At 42.9% G+C, this 20,439-nt stretch overlaps 3 protein-coding genes across 4 annotated transcripts; 2 read left to right on the top strand and 1 right to left on the bottom strand.

The window, feature by feature from the left end:
- Positions 1 to 3,840: 3,840 nt before the first annotated feature.
- Positions 3,841 to 8,674, top strand: ppp1r32 (protein phosphatase 1, regulatory subunit 32). Its single transcript, XM_047596863.1, has 12 exons — positions 3,841 to 3,915; positions 4,219 to 4,405; positions 4,481 to 4,604; positions 5,355 to 5,517; positions 5,592 to 5,637; positions 5,735 to 5,835; positions 6,863 to 6,928; positions 7,022 to 7,108; positions 7,192 to 7,254; positions 7,344 to 7,438; positions 7,682 to 7,786; positions 7,868 to 8,674. The coding sequence occupies exons 2-12, from the start codon at positions 4,294 to 4,296 to the stop codon at positions 7,884 to 7,886; spliced, it is 981 nt and encodes a 326-aa protein (XP_047452819.1). The 5' UTR covers positions 3,841 to 3,915; positions 4,219 to 4,293; the 3' UTR covers positions 7,887 to 8,674.
- Positions 8,675 to 9,784: 1,110 nt separating this feature from the next.
- LOC125015141 (leucine-rich repeat-containing protein 10B) lies at positions 9,785 to 12,081 on the bottom strand. Its single transcript, XM_047596811.1, has one exon. It carries the CDS (start codon positions 11,290 to 11,292, stop codon positions 10,084 to 10,086), a length of 1,209 nt encoding a protein of 402 aa, XP_047452767.1. The 5' UTR covers positions 11,293 to 12,081; the 3' UTR covers positions 9,785 to 10,083.
- A 2,374-nt stretch (positions 12,082 to 14,455) lies between these two features.
- fads2 (fatty acid desaturase 2) lies at positions 14,456 to 20,431 on the top strand. Of its 2 annotated transcripts, none has more exons than XM_047595676.1 (13): positions 14,456 to 14,741; positions 15,400 to 15,645; positions 16,543 to 16,653; positions 17,208 to 17,405; positions 17,483 to 17,584; positions 17,692 to 17,817; positions 17,913 to 17,973; positions 18,048 to 18,124; positions 18,283 to 18,380; positions 18,640 to 18,736; positions 18,948 to 19,027; positions 19,590 to 19,715; positions 19,917 to 20,431. In XM_047595676.1, the coding sequence occupies exons 1-13, from the start codon at positions 14,709 to 14,711 to the stop codon at positions 19,966 to 19,968; spliced, it is 1,407 nt and encodes a 468-aa protein (XP_047451632.1). In that variant the 5' UTR covers positions 14,456 to 14,708; the 3' UTR covers positions 19,969 to 20,431. The 2 variants fall into 2 exon arrangements, with proteins under 2 accessions (XP_047451632.1, XP_047451633.1); XM_047595677.1 differs by having other exon boundaries at positions 14,741 to 14,890.
- Positions 20,432 to 20,439: the final 8 nt, after the last annotated feature.

Raw genomic sequence — 20,439 nt, 5'->3', positions numbered from 1 at the left:
TTGTGACAAGCCTTTGATTGGTTAATTAATATCCAACTGTCCAACAAAACCACCATTTTTTACACCTAATCAGAGTTCTAGTGGCACCCCACGTCTAATTTGTATTGCTGTTCGTCATTTCACCAGCTCAAAGGCCTGAAGTGGCACTAAACCTCTACGTAAACATTCAAAGGGATTTCCTGCCTCATCGACATGACAGTGGGAAGATTGTTTCTGTAGAACGGAATTGGTTCCTCTTCAGCTTGTCCAGAATTGCCTGTCTGTCTCGTACGTGTCAGGAAATGTTCTCATTTTGACTTTAAATGTCTTATTTTGCGCCAGAAACCCAAGTCAGCTCATCACGGTCAGCCTCCTTAGCATGACACGCACACATGAGGCTGACTGAAACCCGAAATGGAAAAAGATGACAATGCAATTTACTGCAAACGGTGCGTGCCAGATTTGCCTATTAAGTACAGGAGTCAAAAAGGTAGCGGGGAGGAGATAAGACTCGAAACTGTGAGGCAGTGAAGCAGAGAGAGCCCCTCTGAGACCCGACACACAAAGAAGGGTCTTAGCGCCTGAGCTGCCTCTTTATGTCCCTAAACATTAATTCCGTGCTATTCTATGGCAGACACAGAATCAGGTTATTGAACTGACAGAGGAGCCGTTGAGATTCTCCCCCCGCAGCCGCAGACTATCTGGAGCTGGAGCCAAGCAGGAAACGCAGACGAGAGCGAGCCGAGCCCCTGCAGACAGGGGCCGAGGTTTCGTCCCTCCCTGAACTACAACAGACGGCTGCAGGCAAGCCAAGTGCATCATCTCGACGGGAGACCCTTGCTTGCATCACCTCGATCTATTTTTAGAACTACTGCATCCACCTTTTTTTTTTTTCTCCCCCCTTTTAGTCTCTCCTCCTCTGTTATCTGTGCCATCTCAAGTGCAAACTGTTGCAGACGGTTCGGGGGGTTTTGTTTCTTTACTTTTAAGGATTGATCCAGAAGCCTTCATCGTGACTGACATCACATATGTGAATTATGCAGATGAAGAACAAACACAGGTTGCTGGATTGCAGAGATGAACAATCAGTGGAGAGCCGAGAGTCTCCAGGTTTTCATTTCAAACAGCAGGTGCTTCCACTGATCAGTTCCTCCTCTCTGACTCTCAGCCTGAAGTTGCTCTAATAAGGGAAATCATCTGGTGTAATCTTTGACTAGGATGAAAACAGGAGCCCGGCCTCTTTCTGCTCTATGGATCTCTGCGTATTTATAATTAGAAATGCCAATAATGTGCACATTGTGTTTAAGAGAAAGGAGGCAGGAAATGAGACTGCCACTTTCAATAATGCAGTCGTTTCCCCGTAGTTATTTATTTTTTTTTGTATTTTTTTTTGGAGAAGATAATGAACAGTTCCAGACTTGGCGCGACAACATGTCAAGCGAGAAAGACTGCGGAAAATGGCAACACAGGCAACAGCTTGGTAAAGACAGGCTCCGCCGACTGCCACTGCTGGGCAGATGGAGGAAAAGAGGCAAGAAGTGATGTGACAGAGGTGAAGAAGCAGTGTGAGTCCAAGGAAATGAGATGAAAAGGCAGGGAACGGGAGGTGAGAATTAAAGGAAAGGTGTGGAACTGGTGTGACTGAAATGCACTGTCAGATTTGGTGATCCAAAGGATGAGCAGCTTGTGATGGGGACGGGGGAAAAAAAAAATCAGTTAGATTTTATGCAGTTATTCAGAATCCTATCTAACAATGGAGGAAATCATGCTGTGTCTGAAGTGTTCATACTGTGTGTTGCAAGAGCTGGCAGGGTCTGCAACACAAAGCAGGTGCTGTGTGAGACTCGCTGAATAGAAATAACACTGTTTTCTTCCTTTGATTTCATACAAAAGTCCCCCCTCCTTGGCTGTTAATTAGCAAAAACGTGTCCTGCTTCTGGAGAAATGACCCTGACGTCAAGCACGGGAGGTTTTTCCAGGTGTCCCACAAAAACACCAGGAGGAGACCGTCCTCGGGATTAAACTGAGACCTGCGTGTGTGTATGTGTGAGGGACGTCTGCAGACGTTTTATGCAGCTAACGACGGCGGATGATAACTCCCTGTCTCGGATGGACATTTTTATCAAGATGTCATGCAAATTTCAAGCCATCCATCATTTTTATATAACCTTAGACTGAAGCCAGAGCCACGGCGGCATCACAATGCCATCCAGTGGACGCACGGGGGAAATGTCCATTCTGGAGGGGACCTTTGGTTCAGTGAATCTAAGATTTTAGACACACACAAGATAACGGGGACAAATAATGTGGTGTTCGCCTCTTAATTCTTATCATTATTTGGACAAAATCACAAGTCTGCCCCGAGGGGCTCATTTCAAGAGCGGTCTATGAATGAAATAAAGGAGAAAAGAAAAACATAGATGTACATTACATGAAAATTAATGTATATACACTGACATTAAACTCTAAAGCTAAGGTAGTGCCATTTAAAGTTTTACTCCCTAGTATATCATACGGTTTTATTAGTCGCCAGTGGTCCTGATTGTAATAGTTTTATATAATATTGAGCTCAAGGTGTAAATCCATTGTTGTGCTTGTCTGAATGTGCAACGGCTAAGTAAAGTGTGTACATAGAAATTGTGTTAAGTGATAACAGAAATTATAATTTGATAAAATGTGTATCTTCATATTTGCATTTAAGGCTAAATTAAATGAACTTGAAATAGTTTTTTGCCACCAACAGCCAACAGCAAGCAGCTGAAGACAATGTGTGAAAACCACTTTGCATGGAAACAGAGAAGTTTAAATATAACTACAAAGGCGCTGATGAATGGCAGAGACATTCAACTTTTGTCACTCCCGCTGACGGTTTAATGAAAACACTTGAGTGAATCAAAAAAAGGAAAAAGGTCGAACAAACGAAAAATCAACAGGAACTCAAGGCAGATAGAACACACAGATTATATCATTAAAACTAGGAACAGGCACAATTAGGAACTAACGTTTTGTCATAAAACGTTTCTCCTCATTGCTTTTGCTTTTTCTCCTTCAATTCAAGAGATGTTAGACTATGGGCCTATAGAATAGTTTCACTCAAACAAACAAATGTTTAAACTTCACAAATATCTTGCAATTTACAAGCAAATAGTTATATTTATTTATAATATTTGCATTACAGAATCAGAATTACTTTATTGATCCCAGGGGGAAATTACTTTTCGTTACAGCAGCTCCAACCCAAAGTGTACCAGTGTTAAGAACAAAGAGTAATCAGAATAAGAAGTAAGAGACAATAAGAATAAGTAAGAATGTAAAAAAATATATAGGAAATATATATATAACAATATGCACAAGTATAAGTGAAGTGAACCTGTGTTCCGTGTTATTGCTCTGCAGTGAAAAAATAATTGCACAAGGTGAGAATATATAAAGAAATATATACAAGTGTATGAAAATAATGGAGTTAAGCATGTGTTATTGCACAATCTCAGGGCCAGTATAGTTATAAACATGGGTTATAATTATTAACATTATTGCACATAGTAAGACCAGAGTCCCCTAGTTCACAGAATGACATTATTTATTATATTTTTATGTCTAACTCTGACAGGGTTGTAGGTTGTCAGGTAGAAGACAAAGATTGTGAGCGGCTGATCTACAGGTAATGCTCATCTACCAGTCAGTAGAGTTCATAACAAACTGCAGAAAAACCGTTAAATGCTGCAAAAACTGGAGCCAACGAAAAGAGAATGTGATCATTAAGTCCTGCTGTAATAATGTCAATGTTACACATACATGACTTGTAACTTGTAGCGGTTACACATACGACTCCGCTGCAGTGTTCTGCCCTTGTGTTGGATCTCCTAGCAACAGAGACGTGTTTACCTTCAAAAGCAGCACAAGACAGAGAGGTGAACTAACAACCTGGAGGTGCAGGTACGTCCTGGGAGAAATCTTTCCTCTAAGGTGGCAGATTGTTTTTTTTTGTTGTTGTTTTTTTTCCAGGGTCATTTGTAATGAGGGTAAATAAAAATAGCTCTAACTTTGTTGTAGTAGTGCAGCAGTTAGTCAGATAAACTCTCCCTCACTCACACGGCATTTAATAATAGAGGCACTTATTGTATTACTTCCTACACACTGTTATCATTTATTCAGGGAGCTTTCAGTTAGCCTGGATGCTGTCAGACCTGTAAATCTACGCAGTTAAAGTGTGTTAGCTGCTGTTGTTTGTGGTTACAGCGGAGGCCACAGGCCCAGAGGACTTTTGCTATCCATCACTGTTGTCAGTGAAGGTTTCCATTACAGCAGTCACAGATGGCTGAGCAAGGGAGGACTGTCACACCGACTGTTGTGGAAACTGGCACGAGGGGACGTCTGACCGGCAACAGAATGAAACTCTGCAACTCTCCATCCACACCGTCCTACGGTGAGAGTCCAGAGCGACATGCAGATGTTTCAGGTGAAGCTTTTATTATATTGATTTGGATTTTGATGGTCTTAGACTCTGGCAAACCGAGTTTCACTTCTTACCTCGGACGTCCCAGTAGATCAGGCTTCACATCGAACCAGAGACCAGCTGTGTATTACAGGCCCAGTTTGGACCACACTGACAACCCTCAGTTGGGGTAAGTGTCCGGACAGGTAAGGAGCGAAGCTCTAGAGATGCAACCAAACCTAGTTTCTAACACCCACGTTGAAAGTGTCTGCGTTGGCTTTCCGGGACACGTAGAACGGATCCATAATTAATGTTATTAGCGAAGCCAAATGAAAAGCCTAAAAGAGGGGATATTTATGTGGCCATGGCAGGGGAAGTAAAGCTAACGGGATAATCTGTCAATATGTCGTCAGGATGTGCCGGCTTTTGAAGATATCCAGGAAAAGCACAGGGTGTATTTGAATTTAAACGTCCCTCTAAGCTGCCATGAACCAAACCAGGACCTCTCTAGGAGGAACACAGACATCATTGCTTTTATTACAAGAAAAACGTACAGGCTGAAAAGCAGGCCGTTTAATCAGAGGGTTAAGCTCAGGCCTTGCTGTGGATGTTTTTTCAGAGAAGCTGTTTTCTTCCAAAGGAAATGGTCCCTGTCTTGATGCTGCCTCTGTATTAAATCTTATAAACTGTGACCACAGTAGATTAAACGCAATTCACCTGCACCTCTTCCACAGTGGAGATAGGATGCCACATAAACTAGGCCAGTATTTCTTTTAACAGTCTGAATAAACTTTACATGCTCTCGTTTTGCAAGAGTAGTTTGAGGAAATTCGTGCCTCAGCGTAGATTAGTTTCCTGAAAGGACTCCAGACAGTCAGACTACCATAAATGATGGTGATCTTCTGAAGTGTTGACTCACGTGTGTTGTTTTTGTTTCCAGACTGTTGCTGTCTGACAGTTTCATGTCTCAAACTAAACGCCACTACCAGCCTCCCAGCCCGTACGAGTGTTCTGTGTCTTTGCCAAACCTCGTCAACAGAGCCATGGACAGCGGCTTCCACCAGCTGAGGAGCCACCCGAAAACAGAGGCGGATGTGGAGAAGGTGCGCTATGTTCAACGGGGCACAACTACGACAGCATTTGGAGACGCTGATACATGTTCAACATATTTTCACAGACAGAATATCAGAAGTGGTTTGTGCCGCATCGTCTCGCACCAGCAGGTAAAACAGACTTTATCTATACAGCGAGGAGGGAATTTTAAATGAGACAAATAAAATGTAAGATGACTGTTTTGTAAAATGAATCCTCTTGGTCAAGTTGCTCAATGCCACGTGACCATGGGAACTAAAGAGGAGAGTGGTTTCACTGAGGGGAAGGAGCTTCAGTTTAACACCTTTCTGGAGAAAAACTGTAGCACGGTAAGAATGATTTATTTAAGCTGCATCTGAGTCTGTCCTATATATTGTAGATTTCTATATTTTTATTTTACTTACCACAAACTAGAGCAAAAACAGAACATAAAACCTGATGATATGTTGTCGCCCTCGACCATAGAGCTTCATTGTTGTCATGTCGCTGTGCTGGACGATATTTCTTTTATTAGGTCATTATTAACCTCTGTAGACCCCTTCATGGCACTGTGACATCACAACGCTAGCTGGAGGCAAAACAAAGGGAAGCTAGAGGCAAAAACTGTCACTTTCAACCATGAAAATGTTGCTTGCTGTATTTTTGGCTTCACTGGCTTGAAGTTTTATCACATACCAGCCACCGCCAGTTGTAGACAACTTTGGTTTGGCTTTGTTGATTAATATGTAATGCATCAGTGTCAGCCTGGAAAGCGTTATAGCTTAGAATAAATTGTGACTGAAGTTACACATTAATGCTAATGCAATGTTATGGGGTGTCCAATCCAAGTGGAATTTGTATTTGCTACATTACCCTGGACAGTATTTCTACTTACTTCTTGTAATAACTTTGTTGGACCAGCTTCACTTGATAAAGACAGACCAGACTTCGTCCCCTCTGTGTCCTCCTTTGGTCAAATCGTCCATCCAGTGAATATAGTCCTATCAGTCAGAGTCAACTTTTTAAAATAACACTCACAGTCTCAGAGAGTGAGTGTCATTCTGTCAAAACAGTCCACTGAAATATGCTAACCACCGTTTACAAGCTATGGTGTTTGAGATGTGTTGCCTCCAGTTAAGCCCCGCCCCTCATAAAATGTCACATTGTTTACAAACTGTGAAGGGGTCTATTATATTCTGTAAATAAACTGAAAAGTTTCCCAGAATGTCCAACATTTATCCCATTGTAATGATATTTGTCACAACCATGTCCTGCAAGAATGTACAGAGCTTATGTTTTATTTATTTTAAGTCAAACTAGATATTGTGAGCCCCTTTTTTAACATGCCTTCCTTTTTGAATTTTTGCTCATCTCCAGGTTGAACCTCGTTTCACTCCCAGCTCGGTGACAAAGGGTGATTTCGTGCCGCCGTCCTTTCTGCAGGTTGAGCTACGCTGGCTCTGATTTCTTTCCTGCTGAATGTGTGTGTGTGTACTTTTAATGTAAAACTGTGAGGTTTGTCCTTCTGTGTTTGAGGGAACCGAGCCGACGCCGGGCCTGCGCAGCCAAGCTTGCAGAGAAACAGGATTCACGAGAGGCGTCATCGCTCCCTTGGCCTGCCCAGTTAGTATTTGACCCCTTCCCAGTCATTTTTTTATGATTATGATAACACCACGACATTAACATGGTTCTCTGTGACCTTCCAGAGCTCCCTCCTCCCGTCACCTCACAAAAGCAGTCCACCAACTGTGATGACAATTGGAAAAAAGGTTAAATATTTTACCTTATTGTTCCTTTTTACTTTAAAAATATCATCAGTGTGTTTGTAGGTGTTCAGTGTTGTTCCATTGTGTTTTAGGAGCCCACAGGGTCTCTTCTAAACACTCCAAACAAGCAAGCTTTCCCTAACAGGCCTTTTGATCATTCACACTTCACTACACATTATAGGAGCAAGTAAGTGTGTTTGGTAGTTTCAACAGTGGCAGAAGAAGTATTCTGATCTTTTTCATGAATAAAAGTAACTATGAAAATTGTCCTTTAAATCCCAGATGTATTTTTTGTATGTGAAACATGAATCTTTAGTTGTACAACATAAAAATCAGATTTAAAACACTACTAACTTTCTACTTTCCATGTTTGCTGAGTCCAACTATGGGTAAAATCAGCAGTTTGCAATGTAATGTTGTTATTTTCCAGGTTTTGTCATCGTGCTGATTTGGAAAAGCTGAAATCTGATCGAAATTGTGCGGGAATCATCAGCGCTAAAACGGGTAACGGCTACAATGGCCGGGACATGGACAGGTACGCACGTTACACACAATATCATCATGCATACTTTTCTGTTTATGTCCATGACTCACGTGACCCATTTTTATTCCACAGGTTCATCTTTAAGGGCTAGAAAGACCTGTTCATACCTGCAACATGGCTGCTGCTTAACACAAAAATAAACATTTCGTGTTAAAGCGTTACACTTGGTATTACACTTATTGAAAAATAAATGTCAGTAATTCATTAAAGATTAAAAACAGTGGGCGTGTCTTTAAGTACATTTGAAACATTGCAGCAAATCTCGAAATAATGCATCTTCTTTACGCTGTTTTACGTTGAAAAGCTGGTGAATGAGATGATGCATTGCCTTCGACCACCTCGTCACTGACCTACAGAGAATGAGAGGAGTGTAAACCAAAGAGCAAATGAATTACACTCCGACTGAACACAGCACCGATTCCCATGGACGTCTGCAGTGTGTCAAACTGTTTTGCCACCCACGCCTCTGGGACGACCTGCAGAGCCTGCGTGGATGAGGCGGAGGAGGGCTGAGATTCCACCAGCAACACATCGTGTGTCATACGCTGCAGCTCCCATACTGAGCAGCGACTGTGGGTCAGCTCTCAGAAGCCGCACTAAATTGTACGTCATTAGTATCCGCACTGGATCCACAAGGAATATATAAAACGCCGCTGAATGTCAACAAAGCATAGATAATAAATCCTGTGTAATTATCCTCCTACATCTTCTCGTGGTGAACAGTGAAACAATATACTGTGTGAATTTCAGCTACGCGTGGCTCTACGGAGGAGGAGTGTTCGTGGAGACATTCACCGTACCCCGACGATCATTCCCACAGATGCTGGTGACCCTTTCACCTTTTATCTGGCACCACCATCAGATCAAAATTCAAATTTGTCCCACACCTGTAAAAATAAAAGCAGATCTGTTACCATGCGAATAATGTGACACCTGCAGCGTGTTAGCTTTGACGCTGTGAGCATAATGGCCTTCTAGCATTAGCACTTAGCTAAAATTGTTGCGCATTTTCTAATACCAGATAAAAACAACCTGCCCCTTTCTCACGCAAAATATTAGATGAACCCAGTTAATTTCCTTTTATATAAATAATATACTTGATACTTTTAAGATTTTTTTCTATGAAGAACTGCAACCGAAGCATTTATGTAGTTTTCTGGTGTTTCAATAAGCAAAGCATCACTCTGTCAATAATGAAGATTGGATATCAGTTGCAGTCATACATTTCTATACCTCAAACATTGTGATGACTCCCCGGAGGTATAATTCTGGTAATCGCTTTGCTCTGCAACGGTTCCCCCTGAGCAGACGCCAGAGTTGAGACACTCGAGCGCAGACATGAATATTTTAGTGCTGGGATAAATATTTCACTCTTTCAATGAGATGTGAGAAAAAGATCCGTGGAGAGAGGGCTGGATTACACATGAGCTCCGCATGAATAATGAGTGCAGAGATGAGAGCAGAACAAGGGCCGGGCCCACTTCACGCCAGAGACCGAGGTAGAAAAAAGTGTAGTCACCGACGAAAAGGGGTTCACAAAGGTCAAGGCTGACCTGAGTCTCTGACCTGCACGGGCCTTTGGTTTTTAGTTACTGAAGAAGAATCTGCTCGATTTTCTTTCGTTAATCCATTTTATCTTCAGAGCCTCCCTATGGATTTACCTTTTATGGTGAAGCACCCCAGTTATTTATCCCTCTAATAATCCAGCTTGTCTCTTGCTCTTTCTTGGCACAGACGCTCACGGGACAGTTTACACAACACTGACACTGCTTGGAGGGGAGGTTGTGTTTAGCGCGTCATAAATATTTTGTAAATCTACCTCCAGTACACACATTTACTCATGGTTTATAAAAATAGCAATGAGCGAAGTCGAGGTGTGCTGGCAATGAAGCAGACGCTGACCCTGGTGTGTGGAAATACTACAGTGGCTTGTACTTCTCACTGGTTCCCGATTAATAAATATTTTTTCTACAAACGAGTGACGCTGACTTCATTAGCAGAGTTAATATTTAATGGAAAACTCCTGAGTACACTCAGAATGCAACCACCATACACATGTACACTCACACACAACGTCCACCTGAGTCCTGCTCTTATCGGATCATTTGCAGCGAAGTGAGATGTTGCGTGTGCTGTGTTAGTTTAACAGCAACGTAATGCCCGGCTCATTTGTTTTCACAGTTAGCAGATTATAAATCAGCAGCACAGCTAAGAAAAGTCCCACACTCCTTCTGTGTCTTTAAAAATAATAATCCACGTCCACCTGCGTGCACTTCATCTGGATGTTTTCAGGCCCCTTCGTCTTGTCTCCCGGTGTCAATCAGCTCCTCCCTGTCCTCATACTCATAGTCCATCTGAGCCCTCTCGTACTCCAGCTCATCTCCCTCGTACTCAAAGCCCTCTCCCTCACATATCAGCTCCTCCGTCTCATATTCGACGCCCTCTTCATCGTATTCAAGCTCGGCTCCGCCGTACTCTGTGACCCCGCACCCTCCCTCCTCATCATCCTCCTTCACCGGTGGCTCTTCCTCTCTGACGTCCGCGTCCTCTGTGGTCGCCGCGGATTCATTTGCAGCTTGTTTCGAGCTGGAGCCGCTGTTCTTCAAGATGCCATGTATCACCGGCTCCTCTCCCGCCAGAGCCAGCTCCTCTGCCTCTTCCTCCGCGGCCTTTCGTCGCCTTTCCTTTCTGGCCTCGCGCACCTCCAAGAACTCTGCAGCACCTTCCCCGACCACTAGCACCTCCTCTCCAACTTTAGGAGGCTCCTTGATTGGGTTGTGGTCGTAGGAGAAAAGGCGGAGGGCTTTGAGACGCTTCAGGCTGGGAATCTCTGATATTTTGTTGCGGTCCAGGTCTAAGATCTCCAAGGACTCCATGCGCAGCAGGACTTTGGGGAATGTGTCGAAGCGGTTCCCGTAGAGCCACAATCCCCTCAGAGACTCCATACGCCAGAGGTCAGAAGGCAGCGTTTTCAGACGGTTGTCACCGATCTGCAGGGACTTGAGGTTGGGTAGGTCGTACAGCTCCCGTGGAAATGTCATGAAAAAGTTGCTCTCCATCCAGAGACAGCGCAGACTCTGCAGGTTCTTCATCTCAGGTGGGAGGGTCATCAGTCGGTTGCTGCCCACGTAGAGGCGAGTGAGGTTGGTTAGCTGGAAGACAGCCTGGGGAATGTCTTCCATCTTGTTGAAGTCCAGGGCGAGCACCCTCAGGCCGTGCAGCTGGGAGATGCCGTCAGGCAGAGTGCGCAGGCTGTTTCCACAAGCATAAAGCTTCTCCAGATGATCCAGTTCACAAACGCGTGAGGGTAAACGCTTAAATTTACGATAGCTCAGGTCCAGGACGGGATCTCCGCTCTCCAGCAACTCCTCCACTCCCAAAGGAAGTTCCACCTCCGGCTCCTCTTCCTTCTTCTTCTCTGTAATTTCTGCCTCCTCAGCATCCTTCTCTCCCTCCTCTTCTTCTTCTCCCTCTCCCTTTCTGGAAGAGTTGCCCATGTTGTGGCCCGCGGCGCCTGACTCCTGCGTGAGTCAGGGCAGAGTCATTTGACGAGGCAGTATCTGTGACAAGTTAACCCTCGGCCTGGGAGCTGCTTGTATTTTGTGGTTGAACCCACCAGCTGCAAACAGCATCGTGGTCCAGGCTAGTTGATGCTCTTGCAGCCATGTTCGTCAAGTGTCTCTTCGTCCCTTCATGCACTGCTTCATCAGAGAACTATAAATGAGGAATATCTAGCACACTGTGAAGTAATAGTAGTAATAATAGTAGTAGTAGTAATAGTAGTAGTAGTAGTAGTAATAATAATAGTAGTAATAGTAGTGCTGCTGGTAGTTGAACTCAACAAAGTGCAGCTGAATTTTGAGCTGAAATTGAATTCTTGCGGTCCTTACCCTCCCATCTCCTCTCTGACTTCCTTGAAGCTCTTCAGAGAAAGATAACGCGCAGCCTTTCAGGTCACCTGATCCGCTCCCTCTATCACAACGGGAAGAAGAAGAAGAAAAAAAAGTACCGCTTCTGCACGCTAAAGAGTCGGTTTAGTGCGCCTCTTCCTGCCCGGTGTCGGTGGATAAACTCACTCAGTGTTTGTCGCGCAGCTCTGTGACCTGGCCGGCGGCAAAGAGTAACAGTTAATGGAAGTCTGTCCACTAGTTAATGTATTTGCTCCCCATTAGAGGCCCGGGTCTCCGGAGTTATAATCCGCGCCGGAGAAAGAAATTGCACATATTGGAAAATTGCGGCGCTGACTCTGGCTGTGCTCCTGATGTTAGCCGCTTCCCTTCACCAGTGTTAAGGTTTACGTTCAACTGCTACCTCCCTCCCTCCCTTCCTCCCTCCGCCTGTAATCGGAACAGGGGGCATTCAGATCACATGGTCAGTATGTGCGTGTGTGTTCGTGTGTGTGACTATTAGAGGTTGCATTTGAAAAAGGAAACGATGCGTTTTGTGAAACATTAGGGCTTGTGTATTTGATCAAAATAATTAACATTAAAAATACATAAAAAAATATTAAAAATAATAATAACAAAAAAAAATCTGATTAAAATACTACTATTTATGTTAGTAAGTCAGTGTTGAAGCTACAACAAAGGACCAGACCAGCATCAGAGCTACAAAATGAGAGGTTTATTTCAACATATAACATTAAAAGTGGCTGATTAAGCTCATGTACCATCAGAGGCCAAGTTCCATCCCGTCACAACCGACTGAATGTGGCCAGAAACTGCAACTGAGGCCATTGGAGGTGTAGAGAAACACAACTCATCTTGCAAACGGAGTCCTCCAGGAGTCTTAAACTAAATGAGCAAGACCTCTTTTGACGTCTCATCTGATCGTCCAAGACATGCCAAGAATGGACATCCCTATACACTGCATTTTGTTCTGGCAACCACCTTAAACAATTAGATTTTTTGTTTGAATGAAAATGTACAAGAATAAAAAATTATCATCTACTGCTACCAGAGTTTCCTACAAAAGCTTTTACATTTAAAACCTCCTTGAAGAATGCTATCCCTCTGTTTAAGTAATATTGTTGCTCTTTGGTCCAGCCGTTTGACATTGCTTTGCTATTAATTTAGTATAGTCACACTACACAAACGCAACCTTGACTTAATTAAAAGTCAGATTTTGAGAAAAATCCGGAAAATTTAATTTCCGCTAGCTACAGCGTTAAAAAGAGTTTACACATAATAAAATCAATGAATAATATTATAACACTGGGGTATTGCAACTTTTCTTAATGCATACTAAGTATGACTTAGTATGCATCAGTCCCTCCCACCCACAATATTACAATGGTACTTAACAAAAAATTGACAAAATATAATCCAAAAGTTATAATCCTGTAATGCATCCATAATCATATACTAATATTACACAAATCATGTCATACCGGTGCAATAATAGACAAATTTACTTTTGAAATGGTGCTGTCCATTTAACCAAGCTTGCATAATGCAAGTACAAATGATATACAAGTGTCACTTTACATTTGCTGATGCGTGTACTAGTCGACAGTTACTGTGCGTCAGGGTCAGATGATGTTTAGATGGTAGCTACTTCACACAAGAACTTATGACGTATTCTCATGTTTTGAATGTTTTAAATGCAATATAGAACCTCTCTCTTATTAAATGGTTTAAATGTGCTGGAGGGAAGGTAGGAAATCTGTCACAATAAATATAATCCAATAAAACTCACTACCTCCTTCTTACCCGAGTAACCAAACTGTAAATTGATCTTCCTCCTGAATTTGTCAGTCACTTGACAATAGCGGGCCAGGTTCCTCTGATTGACAGTGTGTTTTGTTGGTTGTGATACTGAAGGAAAGCCTGGAAAAGCTGCTGGGGTCAGATGTGCAGCGCTTCTGTCAGCCTGATGAGCTGTGGCAGAAGAAGCGGACAAACAGGGAGACAGGCCGCACGCTGCTTGAGGATAATCCTGTCTGATATGCCAGGGACCGAAAGAGCTGATTTGCAAATTTCTGCATCGCATTGAAACGACCCTGAAATGACACAATGGACCGTAAGCAGGAGACAGACAGACAGGGACCTCGGGCGTGGAATGGATGTGACTGCTGAGGTGAATTTGCTGAATGCAGATGGAGTGCTGTTTCCCATACGGGAAACATATGGACAAAATAAAGCATAATATTTGTGTTATGTGACAATAAAATCTATACAGTTTATTACTGGATCATGACAGAAGCAACATAAGACTGTAATGATATCCCTGTGGGCTGTGGCACCATTGGGGTCAAATGAGGACAAGTAGCCGGTTTGAATAAAGGAACACATCTGCACCATCTACTGGTAGAAGAGGGAACTACAACAGACGTGTCATTGATGGTGTTGATGTAACACGTAGGCATCATGTGTGGTACATGTGAAAACCAAACCAACCAAACCAATCTAAAATAAAAATGTAATATAATAATAAATATATATAAGATATTATTTTTTATTTTACAACAAATATTAAAATGTTTTTTTTTTGTTTTTAATATGTCGGTTTATTAAAAAACTGTTTCTAATAATGCAGTTAAGCATTTAAGCAAAAATGTTTTAAGTGGTCATGAGATATGGGGGAACATTTTGTGGAAAGTGGGCGTGTCTCGCTGCCCATTGTTACCAAAACAAAGCAACTGGAGCAGTGAGCAGCTGGTATCACCGAGCCGCCCTGAAAGGTAGACCTGCAGCCAGTTTCATCCATTTGGCAAACCGGATCCAATTCGCGGTGGCTGTCTGGTGCCACCCGGAAACTGCGTAGCATCCCGGCCCCGCTGTAAGATCGCCGTCATCCAGCGATCCGTTTCCCCGCTTGTGCGTTCACTCACCCGACACCATCGTGTATTCAAATCATCAGGTTATTATCCGTCCGGGATACGCTGAGCTCTGATTGGCCCAGACGCCGTCGAATGATCTGCTCTGAGTTGATCCTGAATGAGTGGGTGAGTGAGATCAGGTCAACGCATTTGGGAGGACAGAGGATGTGCCTCGGGGTGTTTGGCCGTTTCTTGTGCTTCTGAACCGACCCTGGAGAAAATCACAGTGATATTTGTGGCTGAACCCCGGGAAGAGTAGTTAACCCCTGGACGCTGTAAGTCTGAAATGATATCATCTTCACGCAGTGGCCTGCACGGCGCGCCATCCGCTATCAGCCGTCATTTCGTTTTCACTCGTTTGTTTACGCACCGGTGGTGGCTTAGTCAGTCTTACCTGCAGTTTGGACCATGGGTTTGGACACGGTATGAGAGCAGACGGTCATGATGCACCGCTAAACCTCTTATCGACTTGCGCAGCAGCTTAAACGCACCTGAATGCCAAATAATACTATTTCTTAATGAGTTGACACCTGGACTCGTGTTTAACGTCGATAGGAAAATAATCAATAGCTTTAATAGCTGGTTAGACTTCCTCACAAATTATTAGTGGAGATATTGTAATCCATTTTGTCTTATAAAGAATTAGGGGGTGTTAAAGTAAACAGAGCAACAGGGTTTAAACCACACTCGGCTCCTTCTGCGCCTTGAGCCAGTTTGGGCACTGTTTTTTTTTTTTTTTTTTTAGCATGCAACTGTGAAACTTTGTGGCTGACTGTCCCTTTAGTGTGCAGGTGGATCCAGGCCAGAGACAGCAGTGAGGATGGGAGGCGGAGGCCAGCTGACGGAGAAGGGGGAGCAGGCTAACGGGAAGGCTGGAGGTGTATACAGCTGGGACGAGGTGCGAAGCCACAGCAGCAGGAACGATCAGTGGCTGGTGATCGATCGAAAGGTTTACAACATCTCTCAGTGGGCCAAAAGGCATCCAGGAGGCTTCCGTGTGATCGGCCACTATGCTGGAGAGGATGCTACGGTAAATATGCTGCTTTGTCCCATAAAAAAAAAAAATTAATCAATTAAATATAAACTGATTTCATGAGAATATATCGTTATTTGTAGACGTGGTTGTGAAATATTACTTAACACGAGGATTGTCCTTAATTACTCTGTCATTTGTTTTCATTTCCTGGCACTTTATTCTGCTTCATCTCGCTACTTTTCAATGAAAAGCTGTTCATGTTTTTACACATATGTTACAAGTATAGTTCATTGTAACATTTCAGATCAATAGTTTACATTACAGTGTAAGATACGTTCATTTTTAACGCATTAATAAGGCTTAAACAGTTTTGTCACGTCTTGTAACTTCACCAAAAAGCAGTGTGCCCCATGTTAGGTTTCACATCTCAGTAGTTTTTACCTAATTAACTATTCTGTACCAAAGATATTAGCATAATGGAGCCAGCTCCTCGTTATGTACTGGGTGTGTGTGACACTAGTATGTTTTTGCTCTAGCCTCTATGCTTGGAAATGAAGCTCTGAACTGCAATACTGTAAGTAAAGTATATCCATATGTTAAAGGTGGGTCACAGTGCTCCTAATCGTTATCTTTCACTGTCGGTGCCAAGCCTGCCTGTACCTGGAACCCAACCAACCACCACTGTCTGTATTTTAGGTAAAAGGTTGTCCTAACTTTGTGGAAAGTTACAAAAGCATTCGTAGAGCTGATTGTGCACGTGTGTGGAAAATGTCCTGCCGAGAGAAATAGAGTTACCCTATGAAATCAGGTGTGCCATCTGAATTCTCCTCAATAAACGTTTCTGCTCCCGAGCCTCCTTCAGCATGTGGAAAACCTGATGTCAAGACTTCCACCGCAACGACAATCCTTCCTGCTGTGATATTTAAGGCGTTTCTCGTTTGTGTTTTCCAGGAGGCGTTCACAGCTTTTCATCCTGATCTCAACTTTGTGCAAAAGTTTCTGAAGCCTTTGCTGATTGGAGAGTTGGCGGCAACAGAGCCCAGCCAGGACCGAAATAAAAATGTGAGACTCATCTGTGATTCCTTGAAATCTGTCTGTTGTGTGTGGTAATCGGTTCCACGTATATCCAGTATGAACATGTAACCAGTTAGGGACGCTGACCCCCTCCAGAGAAGATCGATTTGCTCTGATTTGTCAGCTTGAACATTGGGAGGATGTAAAATTAACAGGAAGTGCAGGAAAATGGTTATCCAGGAAATTAAAAACCCTCAACTAATACTTTGGACATTTATAAAATAACTTTTCCTAACAATGCTGGATCAGATAAATTTGATCTAATTACAAAGCAGCTTTATTCGAGTTTTTATAGCATGGAACAATGTATCATGTACAGAAACACCTGGGGAACAGGAGTAGGTCACACTATTCATAGATCTGTTTTGTTATTCATGAGTGTTGGGAATTCGCAACACTCATGTTTCATTTGCTGTTGAGAAACTCAGATTCCTCCGTGTTTCTTTTACAGAATTAAAACCTTAACCCATTTTATTTCGCTGCTTAAAAACACTTCACATCGATGCATCACTGTGGAGTTCCTTCTTTTTCTCTGAACCCAGGCGACGATCATACAGGATTTCAACACCCTGCGAGGACAGGTGGAGAAGGCGGGCCTTTTCCGAGCTTCACCTTTGTTTTTCTGCCTCCACCTGGGTCACATCCTGCTGCTGGAGGCCCTGGCGTGGCTGATAACCTGGCAATGGGGCACCAGCTGGACGATGACCATCCTGTGCTCGGTCATACTGGCAACTAGTCAGGTAACTGAGAAATGTTTGTCTGGTTGAATTTATGCAGGAATAAAATCTCAAAATGCTCGTTTTTCCTTCTTCTTAAGTTGCAGGCTGGTTGGCTGCAGCATGACTTTGGCCACCTGTCGGTCTTCAAGAAGTCCAAATGGAACCATCTGTTGCAGAAGTTCGTCATCGGACATTTAAAGGTATTGCCTCTTGATGATAAATGTCTTTTGTCAGTTGGTGCATTACTGTAATTCAAATACTACAGATGTTGATGTTTTATAAAGGGTTAAAAGATGATTTTTCTCAGGGAGCTTCTGCCAGCTGGTGGAATCATCGACATTTCCAACATCACGCTAAACCCAACGTCCTCAGTAAGGACCCCGATGTCAACATGTTGAGCGTCTTCGTTCTCGGAACCAGTCAGCCGGTGGAGGCAAGTAGTAATAAGAGGATATGTTTAATCCCTTGCTACACTCACACGCTCAAGTCAGTCACTCAGCTCCCCCCCTGTTTTCCTCTCTGTTACAGTTTGGCATTAAAAAGATCAAACACATGCCCTACCACCGCCAGCACCAGTACTTCTTTCTCGGTACGTTCCTTCAGAGTTTCCCCAAAGCAACTTGACGACTTTATAAGAATAAATCTCATGTTTTTCTCTTGTAGTGGGGCCGCCGCTGCTCATTCCGGTTTACTTCCACATTCAGATAATGCACACCATGATTTCCCGTCGGAACTGGGTGGTATGTTGCAAGACTTCTATTTGACACGTCCAGGAAGAAACACTTCAGCACTGAAGAAAAAAGTGTAAAATCAGAGAAGCATAGATTGTATCACAGGTGAAAATAAGAGATGCTTTTCAGTGTACCATGACGGGATCTAACCATCTTATCTTTTGAAGGATCTGATTTGGTCCATGTCGTTCTACCTTCGCTACTTCTGCTGTTACCTACCGCTCTATGGCCTGTTGGGCTCAGTAGGCCTCATGATCTTTGTCAGGTAGAGACAACACAAAGACTTTCTTGGTTGTATGTTCTAATGGAAAGAAGTACATACATTGCATCAATTGCAGTTTTTATTGTAACTGATAGGACATTGCAGGTCAAATGTTTGTCTTAATTGAGATATAATTGCTGAGCTGCAAATCAGTTACAAATGATTAACAGCAGACTAATAAAGTCATTTAATTGAACGCGATAAAGTACATCTTATCAGATAGTGACTTAATGTGGTTATATGGTGTGACATCCTGTTGCAGATTCTTGGAGAGTCATGGTTTTGTGTGGGTGACTCAGATGAATCATCTGCCAATGGACATTGATCATGAGAAGCACCAGGACTGGCTGACCATGCAGGTACCTGTTTCATAACGAAACTCTGTGAACTGCTGTGAAAACAAATCACCTGCAGGTGCTGCTGATGCGCAGGACAAGGGTGGTTTGCTGTCGCTTTTCCTGTGTGCTCCACTTTCCTTTTTATTGAATCACCTGAGGAGGAGTCTCTGTCTGCCAGCTTTTAGGCAGCTGTGAGCTCATCTCTACTCTTTCCTGTTGTTCTTTCTTTCAGTTACATTCCACCTGTAACATTGAGCAGTCCTTCTTCAACGACTGGTTCAGTGGACACCTCAACTTTCAAATCGAACACCAGTGAGTGAAATGTTCAAGACTAAGAGAATTTTATATGGCATCCATGCCAGCTTTTACAAAAGGGAACTGAAGTTGAAGTCGAAACTCCCAGTAAACCTCTGTGAAAGCTTCTGCTGCACAAATGTTTGTTATGTAGCCAGCTATCGCAGTTGAGGGGCAGTGTTCTTGCAGACAACACGCTGATCATTTAAGCGTGAACTGAAAGTCATATAATACCAGTAATAAATACATAAATACCTTAAAGAAAACACACCTTTCAGGCATTGAAAGAAAAGTGTGGGTCTGTGATTTCTCAAGTGATTGAGAAAATTGTTTTCAGGGCCCTTAAGAGAAAATAAAAGCAAGAAAAACTGCATGGTGCTATTGAACTTTTAAAGGGCAGTATGTAAAAATAAACCGCTTTGGAACTGCAGCGATTTAAGGAAAATGCAAATAAGATGCCTTGATTTCTAAGAAAAAAGCAGTTAAGTTGGGTGATTATTTTTTGTGTGTGTGTGTGTGTGTAGCTGGACGCTTCAGAGTGATGCTCAGGGATCTTTGCCTGTTTCTTTTGTCTTTCAAGTTTGTTTCCTTTGATGCCGCGCCACAACTACCACCTGGTGGCCCCGCAGGTCCGCGCGCTGTGCGAGAAACATGGGATCCCCTATCAGATGAAAAGTCTGTGGCAAGGCTTCGCTGATGTCTTCTGGTAGGTGCAGATATAACTTAATAATACACAGTATTAAGGAGTACTAGTGGTAGTAAGTGACCCAGACCGAGCCAAGGAAGCCTGTGCCATACATGCAAATATTATCTGCTCTTTCAGCAGAGACATTTTCCTGCAAGTCTTCGTTCCTCACATGACAAATAAACTGGTTATCTATCTGTATTTTTTTACTTCCTGTTTCAGGTCACTGAAAAACTCAGGGGAACTCTGGCTCGATGCATATCTCCACAAATAACAAACTGGATTTTCTTCTCTGTATGCGAAAGGAGTGATGTTGTTCTCTCCATTTTTGCATAAAAAAAGTGATTGTATCCGATTTATAAAACCCAGTCGATTGTGTAGGAATCATGTTTTCTTATTGGTGGTGTTTTAGTGGAGTTTTAGTTTAGTTTGCCGACTAGTACTCATGGGGTTGTCCTAAACTTTCTTAAGAGTTTCTCGATCATCCCAAATCTTGTGATGTAAATGAAATCGTGAAATGTGAGTCATTTCAAATGAGCATCAGTTAGCTTTTTCTATCTTGTGATACAGCTGGAACGATGAAATATTACTATAAAAAAAAAAAAAAAATGCTGACAAATGGCAAACCCTGTGTAGCTGGGGGGGTAAACGAACATTTTCTTCTGTCAAACCTGTAACTTGTTCAACTGCGACTCTTGCTCTGCTTTCAGTATACAATAAAGAATCGGTGTTGTCAACGACTGTG

The sequence above is a fragment of the Mugil cephalus genome, chromosome 10 (genome assembly GCF_022458985.1).
Source record: "Mugil cephalus isolate CIBA_MC_2020 chromosome 10, CIBA_Mcephalus_1.1, whole genome shotgun sequence".
Taxonomy (NCBI): domain Eukaryota; kingdom Metazoa; phylum Chordata; class Actinopteri; order Mugiliformes; family Mugilidae; genus Mugil; species Mugil cephalus.
Note: the sequence above shows the minus strand (reverse complement) of the source record. Positions and strands in the feature narration are given on the sequence as shown.